This window comes from Schistocerca gregaria, chromosome 5 (assembly GCF_023897955.1).
Source record: "Schistocerca gregaria isolate iqSchGreg1 chromosome 5, iqSchGreg1.2, whole genome shotgun sequence".
In the NCBI taxonomy this organism is placed as follows: Eukaryota; Metazoa; Arthropoda; class Insecta; order Orthoptera; family Acrididae; genus Schistocerca; species Schistocerca gregaria.
In genome coordinates, this window is record NC_064924.1 from 367,112,491 (window position 1) to 367,127,466 (window position 14,976).

The 14,976-nt window shown below is 38.9% G+C and overlaps 1 protein-coding gene across 1 annotated transcript in view; it reads right to left on the reverse strand.

Moving 5' to 3' along the window:
- Positions 1-14,976, reverse strand: part of LOC126271931 (Down syndrome cell adhesion molecule-like protein Dscam2) — a 1,166,847-nt gene that overhangs the window by 157,502 nt on the left and 994,369 nt on the right. Inside the window, exons 19-20 of the mRNA XM_049974347.1 lie at positions 5,079-5,225; positions 157-315 (exon numbers count right to left, since the gene is read on the reverse strand). Of these exons, the coding sequence (XP_049830304.1) occupies positions 157-315; positions 5,079-5,225 (306 nt within the window). The remainder of the gene's footprint in view (positions 1-156; positions 316-5,078; positions 5,226-14,976) is intronic.

A 14,976-nucleotide genomic window follows, 5' to 3' on the forward strand; every position in this document is an offset into this window, starting at 1 on the left:
TACATATTGGAACACATGAAGACATATTCCTATGGAATGGCCCTAACACACTTCTTTGTTATCAATAATCTTATCATATATGGAAATTTTCAATGTATTTTTGTTGTAGTTTCTTCATTCCTTACGTACTAGTAATTAATCAAGCTGTATATTTACCATCTTCTTCTGTTGTGCAGTGAATTGGGTTTGACCGAATGCCTTCTCCTGCAGAAGTTAGTGCCAACACTCTTATACTGTAATTTGTGAACTTTGCTAATCCGTGGAGATTGGTCTCTAAGTTTGTTGTTTTCTTTACCTCCACATCTGTAGAACCACCTAAAAATCATTGATTTATGGTCAAGAACCCTGACATAAAAAAGAAATGCTGAAACTGAAAACACTATATTTTATACAACATTCACAATATTATGAAACTAAATGGATGTGGAAATGGAGTTATAGTTTGACAAATTTTATAGTTATCAGCATTAAAAGTTCACACCAAATTTCTGGCATTTCTGGTTCTATTTACTGATCAACCTCAGCAAAATAGACTCATGAAGCTTTTATTTAAACTAAGATTCATTGAAGAAGCTTTTGGAGAGTGAGGGAATGCTAATGTCCAAGTTAAGCATAATCCAGAGATGGTAATATGTTTTAGAGAACAAGGTAAAGATGAGCCACAGCATACAAATTTAGAACTTCATTGAATGCAGGTAGATTTCATCAGACATTATACGTTGCACTGAAATGAAATGAATGAACAAAATTTCTGTAAGTACCTTATCCTGCTTGGCTGAAAAGTTTTAACTGTAGCCACAGTCAACATAAAGTAATTTTAATAATCACCATGAGGAGCATGACAGAGGGAGAGACAACTGGTTCTCTGTAGCAAGTGACAACAGCAAAATGAGAACATAAATGATGTAAGTTGCAAAACAGATAAAGAGAGAGAGAGAGGGGGGGGGGAGAGGGGGAGTGGGGGAGGGGGGGAGGGAGGGAGGGAGGGAGGGAGAGAGTGATAGAGAGAGAGAGAGAGAGAGAGAGAGAGAGAGAGAGAGAGAGAGAGAGAGAGAGAGGTTATTTCCACCAACACTGTACAAGTAACTGGTGCTGGGATGCAGGGCAGTTGCGAGAGGAACATTCCTACTGAAATTCAACATCATGAGAGTAATTTCCTTGTGAACAACTGTGGTAACACCTACCCCTCCCAATCCCCCAATGGATTTCTGGCATCAGACATCATTTTAACCTGGGAGCATAAGATCAAACCATGTTTCATTAGTACCACACTGCAGTCAATTTGATGAAAACTTTTGGGAGAGATCAGTGGTGGTACAGTTCAATCATTGATTTCTGTCAAAAATTTCCTTGATATGTGTCTGGAAACCACTACTTGAAAATCTTTCCCTGCTGACTGTTGCACCACCATCTCAGTTCCTGTACGTAATGACTTAGATTTTTATCTATCTGTATAGGATTTATTCAAATCATTCTCCTACAATGAAGGTTAAAATACTGTTCTGTAAGTTTTGCTACCCTAAACATTTTGAATCCTTTGTATGCAGACATTATGTCTATCTACATTTACATACATACTCTGCAAGTCACTATATGGTACTGGTGAGGGTACCTTGTTCCACTACTAGCCATTTCCTTTCCTGTTCCACTCACAAATCGAGACAGGGAGAAATGACCATCTATATGCCTCTGTACAAGCCCTAATTTTTCATATCATTGTGGTCCTAACAAAAAAAATATATGTTGGTGGCAGTAAAAACATTCTGCAATCAACCTCAAATGCTAGTTCTCTAAATTATCTCAATAGTGCCTTGTGAAAGAATATCATCTTTCATCCAGCAATTCCCATTTGAGTTAATAAGGAATCTCTACGATAATTGTGGTTTCATCAAACTTATAGGTAACAAATCTAGCCACATACCTTTCTTTAACCAGACCTGGTGGGGATCCCACACACTAGCAATACTAAAGTAGGGGTTGCACTAGTGTCCTATATTTTGTCTCCTTTTAGATGAGCTACACATCCCAAAAACTCTCCTGATGAACCAAAGTCCACCATTTGCCTTCCCTACTACTGTCCTTAAGTGCTTACTCTATTTCATATTGCTCTGCAACATTACACCAAAATATTTAATTGACATGACTGTGTCAATGAGCACATGTCTAATGCTGTATGGAAACATTAAGGGATTGTTTTCCTATACTTATCTGCATTAACTTACATTTTTCTGCATTTCGAGCAAGATATCACTCATCATAACAACTAGAAATTTTGTCTACCTCCTCTTGTATCCTCTAACAGTAACTCAATGATAATACCTTTCCATACATTACAGCATCATCAGCAAACAGCCACAGATTGCTACTCAACCTGTCTGTCAGATCATTTATATACACTATGTGATCAAAAGTCTCTGGACACCCCCAAAAACATATGTTTTTCATATTAGGTGCATTGTGCCTACTGCCAGGTACTCCATACCAGTGACCTCAGTAGTCATTAAATATTATGAGGGAGCAGAATGGAGCACTCTGCGGAACTCATGGACTTCGAATGTGTTCAGATTATTGGGTGTCACTTGTGTGATATGTCTGTACAAGAGATTTCCACACTCCTAAACATCCCTAGGTCCACTGTTTCTGATGTGATAGTGAAGTGGAAATGTGAAGGAACACATACAGCACAAAAGCATGCAGGTCGATCTTGTCTGTTGACTGACAGAGACGGCCGACAGTTGAAGAGGGTCGTAATGTGTAATAGGCAGACATCCATTCAGACCATTACACAGGAATTCCAAACTGCATCAGGATCCACTTCAGGAACTATGACAGTTAGGCAGGAAGTGAGAAAACTTGGATTTCATGGTCGAGTGGGTGCTCATATGCCACACATCATGCCGGTAAATGCAAAACGATGCCTCGCTTAGTGTAAGGAGCTTAAACATTGGAGAACTGAACAGTGGAAAAATGTTATGTGGAGTGACAAATCATGGTACATAATGTGCCAATCCAATGGCAGAGTGTGGATATGGCAAATGCCTGGTGAACATCATCTGTCAGGGTGTGCAGTACCAACAGTAAAATTTGGAAGTGGTGGTGTTATGGTATGGTCATGTTTTTCATGGAGGGGGCTTGCACCCCTTATTGTTCTGTGGCACTATCACAGCATAGGCCTACATTGATGTTTTAAAGACCTTCTTGCTTCCCACTGTGGAAGAGCAATTCAGGGATGGAGATTGCATCTTTCAACAAGATCGAGCACCTGTTCATAATGCATGGCCTGTGGCAGAGTGGTTACACAATAGTAACATCCCCGTAATGGACTGGCCTGTACAGAGTCCTGACCTGAACCCCATAGAGCACCTCTGGAATATTTTGGATAGCTGACTTCATACCAAGCTTCATCGACCAACATTGATACCTTTCCTCAGTGTAGCACTCCATGAAGAATGGGCTGCCATTCCCCAAGAAACCTTCCAGCACCTGATTGAACATATTCTTGTGAGAGTGGAAGCTGTCATCAAGGCTAAGGGTGGGCCAACACCATATTGAATTCCATGGAGGTGCCACAAAGTTGTAAGTCATTTTTAGCCAGGTCCAGATTCCTTTGATCACGTAGTGTATATAGAGAATAAGAGCAGTCTGTCATGCTTCTCTGGGGTACCCGTTGCAATACTCATCTCTGATGAACACTCGCCACTGAGAACAACACTCAGGGGTTTATCACTTAAGAAGTCTTTGAGCCAAGCCACTCATGTATCTGGCAACCAATTCTATATGCTTGTACCATTGTCAACAGTCTGCAGTAGGGCACTGTGTAATATGCTTTCCAGAAATTGTCACAGATTACTACCATCCATATTATGGGAAGACTGTGAAATCAGACAGAAATCCACAAATATTCTTAGATAAGGCATAATGCTCCATCCAATAGATCCACCACACTTATCAAATTCATCCCTTTTGCATGTCTTGCCCACTTTGTTGTCTGTTACTCCACTACTGTTCAGTTTAAAAGTTTGTGCCAATTACTTATAATCTCCATTTACATCATGTATTGCAGATCTCAGCATGAAAGGCAGGCTTTAAAGGTGTGGAATGATTAAAGGAATAGGTTAGGCAAGAAGTGAAGCTATTACTTCCATTATTAACCACTGTGACAGGGATGTTTGCTTTTCACAATTAATAATTAAAATGGTTGCAAATAAATGCATTGGGATAAACATACTGAAGAAATGATGCTTACCTAGTTTTTCACTTACTGATTTCCTTCTGAAGTATATTTACATACTTGCAAATATGTGGATACCTATGAAAGTAAAAAAAAAAATATCTATTTATCATGTATATGAGTATTTGTTTTGCTGATATCACTGTTTCCTGCTGTTCTAGTAAGGAACTGCAATTATAGACTCAATATACTCTCATAAGCCGCAAAAGAAATTGGTGACAAGATATTCTTGTCATGTATGTCTGAATTTCAGAGGATGTATAACCTCCTGTCTCTTGTTGATTTGCAGACAGTTTATTGAAGACCTTTCTTTACTTTATGAGATAGTCAGCTTTTTCATTCAGTTTAAGCTAGTTGGCTGGATTTACATGCCTTTCCCACTTGTCTAAGTTTTATCTTTACCTTCATTTGACACATGTACATTGTAGTTGGATTTGATGTTGTAAGTCTAGCACTTCTCCCCCTTAATCATGTAATCCCTTTTCTCACATTATACCCATAATCTCTGACAGTAATGAGTGCCACTGAGCATAATCCTCACTATCCTGATCTGCTTTGTTATTGGTGTTTTAGTTTGCTCCATATACTGATGGGGAAAATGTATTTGACCCTCTTTTCATTTAGTTGGCTTCTACTAAAGGCCACATATCTATTTCATATTTTGATGTTTACAGGTCTTATATCTTTCCTGTTTATATTTAATGTTTATACTTTCACTACTCATTTCACTAAATTTCTGTCAGAGAAAATATTTTCAGTTGCTTTATTTTGTTGCTTATAATTTACTGGTAAATGTATTTCAGTTTTTAACGTATGGTTAGAACAGTGTTGGGAAACTGGAACTTACCATGCCTAGAATGCACATTCTTGTAGAATACTTTGTAGCTATCTATGATACCATTCCTGTGTTCTGGTGGTGGTGGATCCCAGCGCACTCTGATACTCTGCGGGGACAGTGCTGAACAGCGTAAATCTTGTGGAGGCATATCTGGAACTGTTCAGCACATGGTAAGAATTCTGTTTCTCTCCTCCTTTGCCAAGAAAACTAGTTTTGATTAAAAATATTTTTAGGTTTAGCATAACAAACGTAATAGGAATCAGTTTATGCAAATACACACACACACACACACACACACACAGATACAGAGAGAGAGAGAGAGAGAGAGAGAGAGAGAGAGAGAGAGAGAGAGAGAGAGAGAGAGAGAGAGAGAGTGAGAGCAATGTATAAGCATCAAGATTTATTATCACTACAGTAACAACTATCATAATAATTTGCATTTCTGTCGTTTTCTCACCACTTCCATTTATCTTGTCATGATGGCTAACTACTAGTCTTTGATCAGTATGGTGAGAAAAAATAATTTTTCAAGGAGCAGCAAGGCAGACAAGAGAGGATCTAGTTCTAAAATTTATACATAATTAAACCACTGTAACCAGTCACTATTGAATTCATGTTTAAGTTCAGAATTAATTTTGGAGCGACATTTCCTTCTTGAGATGATATATTTTGATCACATCTTTTGTATTGCTTTATTTGTATGATATAAATTTAACTGTTGGTTACACGCTCACTCTTGTAGTGGCTAGAGAACTACACATATGAAAATTACAGCAATATTCTCTGACATGTTTATCTGAAAAATACCTAATGAATTTTAAAAATGTACTCAGCAGTGACTAGTTATGGTACTTTATTTGTGCATAACTGAAATAAGTTCCAGCCATGGGTCATCCCTGCCCATCATGGTTATTCTTAAGACTCTAGTTGGTTGGGAAAAAGGTCAATTTGTTAATATGTCATTTAGATCAGTGTGGGTAATCAGTCATCATTGAACGAGTTCTGGGATAATACATTGCCTAATGTTACATGTATGAAACATATCACATGTATCCCAGGGGAAAAAAAACTCTCTGGGATGTGGAAATACTTCAAAAATGAACATTTTATGTAAGTGCCATATGATAAAAAAACTCCATCTGAACAGGTCGCGGAAGGCCCAGCAGTACCGGCTGACCACCATGCCAGCCTCAGCTGGTAGACCTCACTTGATGCAGATATGGCAGGGCACATGGTCAGCACACCACTCTTGACAGCTTTTGTGACCAGAGCTGCTAATTCTCAATGGAGTAGTTCCTCAATCAGCCTCACAAGGGCTGAATGCATCCTGCTTGCCAACAATGTTCAACAGACCTGAATAGTCACCCATCCAACTTCTAGCCCAGCCCAATAGCACTTAACCTTGGCGATCTGATGCGAACCGGTGTTAACCACTGTGGCAAAGCCATTGGTGCCACATAATAGAATGACTTAATTTTATGAAACATTGTAATGTTACAGTGTTATGAATTATATTAAAGCCTAATATGTTAGTTTTAAGAATTCTAATGAACATACTCTTCAGTGGAATAGTGGTTTCATCTAAAAGTTGGTAGAGTTTATATATTTTATATTCTTTGCTACCAGCAATAACATAATGACTCATCATAGAATTATTATTTTTTGAAGCAGCTAATGAAGTGTGATTCGCAGAAAGAAAAAGAATGCATGTAAAGCAAATCATAAAGTAAGAATATTTAAATATTAACCACAGTGAATTGTGCTGTTGAACTTGCTGAAGACAGATTTCTAAATCTAATATAAATATACATTTCACGGCCCACGGTACAGTGCATGATGTCAGTATTACCTACTTTCTTTCTTATTGAGTGAGGGGAAAATAAATATCTGTATGGTTATGTACATTCCCAAAAAATTTTATCTTATTCTTACGATCCCTACGTGAGATATCACTCTTATCTCCTTTTTTGAGGGATGTGTTGATTACAGCTGTAATTCAGTGTCTGAAGAAACTATTGGAGACTATTGTAATAGCTGACACATTTTTATGTCACCTTCTATTAGAGTATATTGTCCTGTTTGCATGTGTTAGGTAATAGGAGTTTCTGTTTTTATTTGTCTGTTATGCTAAGGTTAATCAGAGTGGAAATGTGTTGAAACAATAGCTTTTACTGTATAGCACACTAATATGCTGGTGTACCTTCATTCACATAGCATCCATTTCAGAGATCGTGTGTCAATACAGTTCACAGTTCCACTAACATAGACCACGTGGGTTGGCGACCTGGTGTACTCTGGTGAGCCACCAAAGAAATAGCATTATTTAAGTGATCTCAAACAAGTGCTTGGCCTAATCTATAACCCATATTACTGCTGTAGACTCAGTGTGTTCAGTGCCATGTGCAGCCTATACTTCTTCGTATCTTATGTTGGCTTTATGTAGTGCTGTGTTCCATAAATTGTGTTTCTTCTTCCTGTAACAAACTTGGTCATGAGTGATGGTTATATTTTTTCTGTGTGTTAGTATCTGTGCTAAGTCACCTGACATACATCTCGAGGGAAGATGTACTCAAATGTATCTTTGTCCACGAACAAGCTTTTGCAGAACAACAGCAGACTCTCACCACTGCTCTCAATCCAGTGACATCTGCATGTTCATGGCAAGTAACTCTTCTGTCGGTGGAACCACCATATTTTCCAACATATGATGAAACCAGCTGAGGATTGGGACTTCTACAAGACACTGTTATCCCAACATTTCCATGTTTTTTGCATGTGTGATGCAGACCTGTGTAGGGCTTTCTTTCTTTTCTGGCTTTCATCGCACGTGTATCAGTTGTTGTTCCAACTTGCATCTTTGCAAGAACCAGCCAGCTTATCATTTGATGAAGAACCAGCCAGCTTATCATTTGATGAAATGTGCAAACTTCTCTCAACTTATTACTGTGACAGAATGCATGAAACTGCAACACTTGTAGAATTTTACCATTGTCAGGAATGCCGAAACCAGTCTTACAAAGCCTGGGCTGTAAAATTACATGAGTTGAGCCATCATCATAAATTTTTCACAAGTACCCATTACGAATCTTATTCTGATCACATGGTGCATGATATTATTATTCGTCTGGCCCCAGATAGGGAAGTCTGCCAAAAAGCATTTTAGTGTGAGAATCTGACCTTTACAAATGTGCTCAATATAGCACAATCCTTTGAAGTGTAATGAGCTACAGGAATCAGATTGCTGCATGGGTGAAGGTATCAGAAGTTGCTCAATCAACTCCTGTCAGTCACACTGCAAGTATTCAGGATGATGGGGAAGCCATTGCAGCAGTACAACCTTCGCATCACATGGGACAGCATCGGTTATCGCTACAGCAGCAACAGGCCTTGTCACAACAGCAGCCATATGCCCCCGGCCATGTGCCCCCGTTCCATCTTGCCCATATTGCTTGCTCTAAGCGTTAGGCCTTTTGCAGTGAGGTTAACTACAATAAACAGCAGATTCTGATCCTATGTCAGTTCTCCATTCTTGCATCTTACAAATCATTTGTTCACTCTCTCACCTTCCTTGTTGTGGGTGACTCCCAAACCCCAAACCTGTTCAGGTTAAATGCATTAAATGCTTTTGGTTTCTCCATTATCAATGAGGTAAATTCAGTGTTAAATCAAATATCAGCAACTGTAGTCCCTCTGCTCTGAGTCTTCATCATTGTTTTCCCCTAGACTCAGTTGTGCTACCAGTTTTCAGGCATCAACTGAATTCATAGCTGAAGAACTAGCATTTGTTGAGACAGGCAGGAGGTAATGACATGAAGATTTGTTCATTATGATTGAATGTGGCCCACCTACTTACTAGTAGTCAATGGTTCTTGTTCCACTATGTTTGCTTAACAATTTGTGCCCATTATTTTGCAACATCGTAAAGAAAAAAAACAGGTTTCTAGTTGCTATATTAAGGAAGTGGTCGCCTGTGACTGTGCTAGTGTGAACTTGCAAAATATTTTAATATCTTCCCCTTTTTTGATCTATGGCATAACATTCCCTCTTCTTTAAGACATTTATCTATCCATTACTAAACTAATCTGTATGTGTTTTGAATTTACAATTTCACATTTGGCTGAGTTCAATATCTTGGTTGATTATTGAGCTCAACCATAATGTTCTTAATATTAGCCTGTGTTAACTTAATTATCTAAATTTACAATATCTTTGTGGTCCATTTCCCTACTACTGATAGTTTTAAAATGTCTATTCTTAATCCTTATCAATAGTATGTATCTACTCCATGGGTATTTGATGGATTGGTGGTTCATTTAAATGGCATATTTTGCATTTTAAGGAGAAAAAATTGCACAAATGAGCATACTATTAGAATAACACTTGTGGATGCACCAGCAGTTATTATGTTTTGCTGGTGTTTCTCATGATATTGCTTCATATGTTATAACATCTGTTCAACTGAAATTCTTCTCTTTTACCAGATTATCTTTCATCTAAAGAGTGTAATAGACTGAATTCAAAGTTTTGCCAGGGAAGGTTACATTCTGTACAGATAATATGTATACTGATTCTTACAGCCAGTGCAACATTGGTTGAGAAAGGGTAACTATTGTCCTGTGATAGTAACTGTAACTGAAAACTGTGTTCTGATTATGTTGCAATTGTTTCTGTTGATTAGTAATCTGCTATTTTGCTGTTCTATTTTTGTCATCCTTGCTGATTTTCCATATCTGTAACAGTTGACAATCACTGTTTCTGGTGAAAATATGGAATGGCCTCCAATTTTCTGGAAAGATGGCTGCAGGGCTAGATTTCCCTTGTACACTGTATTGCTTCCATTGTCCCAATAAATAGTTACATTTAATAAGCCTCTTTGTTAGTCTGGACTACCCTGGCATCTAACCACCCCCTAAAGTGTTGTAGTACTACACCTGAGATAGTCCTTCTTGACACCTTCATTGGAACATCATGTAAGAAAAAAAGAATTACCATCAATCCCTTCCCTCCCTCAGACCATTGTATACCTACAGACTCAAAGACAAGCAGTTGAAAAGTAATTTTAACATAATTAACCTAGATAATGCATCAGTTGTTCCTTTGAATGATTTCACTCTACTGATATGAGCTACATATGTCTCAGTTTGTAGTGGTAGTTTTACATTTACTGGTAAAATCATTTTGATGGCTTCATACACTTCCTTTGGGGTACAAGGGCTTGTCAGCAATATCCACTGCTGTATCCTATATTGTGATAGTTTACTTGCACATTGCCAAATATGCTCCTAATTTTCCCAAGCCTCAGTGTTGGCATGTTTTATCCTCTGCCAAACTTCTCTTAACCATTTTGCAAATTTGTTGCCTGGTTCACCTTGTGTCCCTAATTTTGGTTGTATCATGTCAAAAGGTGATTTCTGCCCATGCACTACTTTGTATGGTTAAAAAATGTTTCTGTGTTTTCTTTTGAATCATAAGCACTGACTGCAAAACTTAAGTAGGTATCCCAGTCTACATGTTGGCTATTCACATAATGTTTTAGTATTTTTGATATTGTGTGGTGAGCTCTTTTCATTCATCTATTTGCTTGTGGATGGAATGGGCAAGTATGTAGCTTCTTGATTTGCAGTAAATAGCATAACTATTTCATCAGATTAGACACAAAGTTAGTCCCTTGATCTAGGATTATGCTCTCTGGTATGCCAAATTTTTGTACCATAAGATGGGATAATATGAGAAGGAATTTTAATATTCTTTAAGGGAGCTTCCCAACAGTATTAAATTCAGATAGCAAAAAGTGTGAGATATTTGGGATGCCACTGAAGAATAATATAATCAAAGAATGTGAACCAAAAATATTATGTAAGTAACCACATCCTAATGAATAAGATTGTCTGTTGTTATCCCATATTTTGGAGGAATGTAGGACACTCATTCAATTTCCATCCAAAGTTCCAGATTTACCTCTAATAGGATAATTTCTGACAGAAACTCTTTTTAAAAAATACAAATGCTCAGAAATTCTTTTTGCCTGTTTAGAAAATATTTTGCACATGGAAAAAAATAATTGACACATGTTCTGAGAACATTTGACATGTGTTTAGAAAAAAAATTGACACATATGTTTAGAAAATATTTCATTAATAATGACAATCTATTCATAGCATAAATCATAAATCTGAAATATAATCTCTTTTTCTTCTCTGGGAGTTGACAACACACTGGCAATTTGGTGTTTTTCTACACCATCATCATTTGGATTCTCAAGAAAAGTGAACACAGATTTTCTGCTTTGATGCTAATGCAAAAATCTGTCTTCCATGTCTTCTGCACCCTTTTCTGTTATGTTTCCACCAAACTGCCTATTTAGCTGTTTCTTTCCAATCGTGTGTTTACTATCTAATGTTCAGAGTCGTATGTTATATTTGCTTGATGCCTTTCTGTATGGCAGTTTTCCTGATCTTACTGCAGCAACCGTCTTTCCAAAATGTTTGAGCATCAAGACTGCACATCAGAAAAGCACCAAGCCTCCTTTTATAACCCTGTGACATTGTCCAATAAACCCCACCATATGTAGATGTCTGTAAATAGTTTATTAGACATTGGTGCAAGTCAGATTCATGGTCAAACTACATTCATATTTCCTTCTTAACATTTAAATGAGTAATTTATAAACAAATTATGCTTACCACTTTTTACTCTTCTAGTACAATGGTGAAAGTATTTGCAAGTGCAACTGTGTATGTTCAAATCTGCTTGACAATATATCTACATCTACATCTATACTGCTCAAGCTACCCAACAGAGTGTGGCAGAGGGCACTTTACGTGCCACTGTCATTACCTCCCTTTTCTGTTCCAGTCGCGTATGGTTCGCAGGAAGAACAACTGTCTGAAAGCCTCCGTGTGGGCTTGAATCTCTCTAATTTTACATTCGTGATCTCCTCAAGAGGTACAAGTAGAGGGAAGCAATATATTCGATACCTCAACCAGAAATGCACCCTCTCGAAACCTGGCGAGCAAGCTACACCGCGATGCAGAGGGCCTCTCTTGTAGAGTCTGCCACTTGAGTTTGCTAAACATCCCAATAACGCTATCACAGTTACCAAAAACCCTGTGATGAAACATGCTGCTCTTCTTTGGATCTTCTCTATCTCCTCCGTCAACCCGATCTGGTATGGATCCCACACTGATGAGCAATACTCAAGTATAGGTCGAACGAGTGTTTTGTAAGCCACCTCCTTTGTTGATGGACTACATTTTCTAAGGACTCTCCCAATGAATCTCAACATGGTACCCACCTTACCTACACTTAATTTTGTATGATCATTCCACTTCAAATTGTTCCGCACGTATACTCCCAGATATTTTACAGAAGTAACTGCTACCAGTGTTTGTTCCGCTATCAAATAATCATACAATAAAGGATCCTTCTTTCTATATATTCACAATACATTACATGTGTCTATGTTAAGGGTCAGTTGCCACTCTCTGCACCAAGTGCGTATTCACTGCAGATCTTCCTGCATTTTGCTACAATTTTCTAATGCTGCAACTTCTCTGTATACTACAGCATCAGCCGCGAAAAGCCGCATGGAACTTCCGACACTATCTACTAGGTCATTTATATATATTGTGAAAAGCAATGGTCCCATAACACTCCCCTGTGGCACGACAGAGGTTACTTTAACGTCTGTAGACGTCTCTCCATTGATAACAACATGCTGTGTTCTGTTTGTTAAAAACTTTTCAATCCAGCCACACAGCTGGTCTGATATTCCGTAGGCTCTAACTTTATCAGGCGACAGTGTGGAACTGTATCGAATGCCTTCTGGAAGTCAAGGAAAATAGCATCTACCTGGGAGCCTGTATCTAATATTTTCTGGGTCTCATGAACAAATAGAATGAGTTGGGTCTCACACGATCGCTGTTTCCGGAATCCATGTAGATTCCTACAGAGTAGATTCTGGGTTTCCAAAAACGACATGATACGCGAGCAAAAAACATGTTCTAAAATTCTACAACAGATCGATGTCAGAGATATAGCTCTATAGTTTTGCGCATCTGCTCGATGACCCTTTGAAGACTGGGACTACCTGTGCTCTTTTCCAATCATTTGGAACCTTCCGTTCCTCTACAGACTTGTGGTACACGGCTGTTAGAAGGGGGGCAAGTTCTTTCGCGTACTCTGTGTAGAATCGAATTGGTATCCTGACAGGTCCAGTGGACTTTCCTCTGTTGAGTTGCTTTTCTATTCCTTGGACACTTATTTCGATGTCAGCCATTTTTTCGTTTGTGTGAGGATTTAGAGAAGGAACTGCAGTGTGGTGTTCCTCTGTGAAACAGCTTTGGAAAAAGGAGGTTAGTATTTCAGCTTTACGCATGTCATCCTGTGTTTCAATGCCATCATCACCCCGGAGTGTCTGGATATGATGTTTCAAGCCACTTACTGATTTAACGTAAGACCAGAACTTTCTAGGATTTTCTGTAAAGTTGGTACGTAGAATTTTACTTTCGAATTCACTGAACGCTTCGCACATAGCCCTCCTTATGCTAACTTTGACATCATTTAGCTTCTGTTTGTCTGAGAGGTTTTGGCTGCGTTTAAACTTGGAGTGAAGCTCTCTTTGCTTTTGCAGTAGTTTCCTAACTTCACTGTTGAACCACTGTGGGTTCTTCCCGTCCTTCACAGTTTTACTCGGCACGTACTCTAAAATGCATTTTACGATTGCCTTGAACTTTTTCCATAAACACTCAACATTGTCAGTGTTGGAACAGAAATTTTCGTTTTAATCTGTTAGGTAGTCTGAAATCTGCCTCTTGCTAAACAGATAAACCTTCCTCCCTTTTTTTATATTCCTATTAACTTCCATACTCAGGGATGCTGGAATGGCCTTATGATCACTGATTCCCTGTTCTGCACTTACAGAGTCAAAAAGTTTGGGTCTGTTTGTTATCAGTAGGTCCAAGATGTTATCTCCACGAGTCGGTTCTCTGTTTAATTGCTCGAGGTAATTTTCGGATAGTATAATGTCACTCGATGCTCTGTCCCTACCACCCATCCTAAACATCTGAGTGTCCCAGTCTATATCTGGTAAATTGAAATCTCCACCTGAGACTATAACATGCTGAGAAAATTTATGTGAAATGTATTCCAAATTTTCTCTCAGATGTTCTGCCAATGCTGCTGAGTCGGGAGGTCGGTAAAAGTAGCCAACTATTAATCTAGCTCAGTTGTTGAGTGTAACTTCCACCCATAATAATTCACAGGAACTATCCACTTCTGCTTCACTACAGGATAAACTACTACTAACAGCGACAAACACGCCACCACCAGTTGCATGCACTCTATCCTTTCTAAACACCGTCTGTGCCTTTGTAAAAATTTTGGCAGAATTTATCTCTGGCTTCAGCCAGCTTTCTGTACCTATAACAATTTCAGCTTCAGTGCTTTCTATCAGCACTTGAAGTTCCGGTACTTTACCAATGCAGCTTTGATAGTTTACAATTACAATACCAATTGCTGCTTGGTCCCCGCATGTCCTGACTTTGCCCTGCACCCTTTGAGGCTGTTGCCCTTTCTGTACTTGCCCGAAGCCATCTAACCTAAAAAGACTGCCCAGTCCATGCCACACATCCCCTGCTACCCGTGTAGCTGCTTGCTGCATGTAGTGGACTCCTGACCTATCCAGCGGAACCCGAAACCCCACCACCTTATGGCGCAAGTCGAGGAATCTGCAGCCCACACGGTCGCAGAACCGTCTCAGCCTCTGATTCAGACCCTCCACTCGGCTCTGTACCAAAGGTCTGCAGTCAGTCCTGTCGATGATGCTGCAGATGGTGAGCTCTGCATTCATCCCGCTGGCGAGATTGGCAGTCTTCACCAAATCAGATAGCCGCTGGAAGCCAGAGAG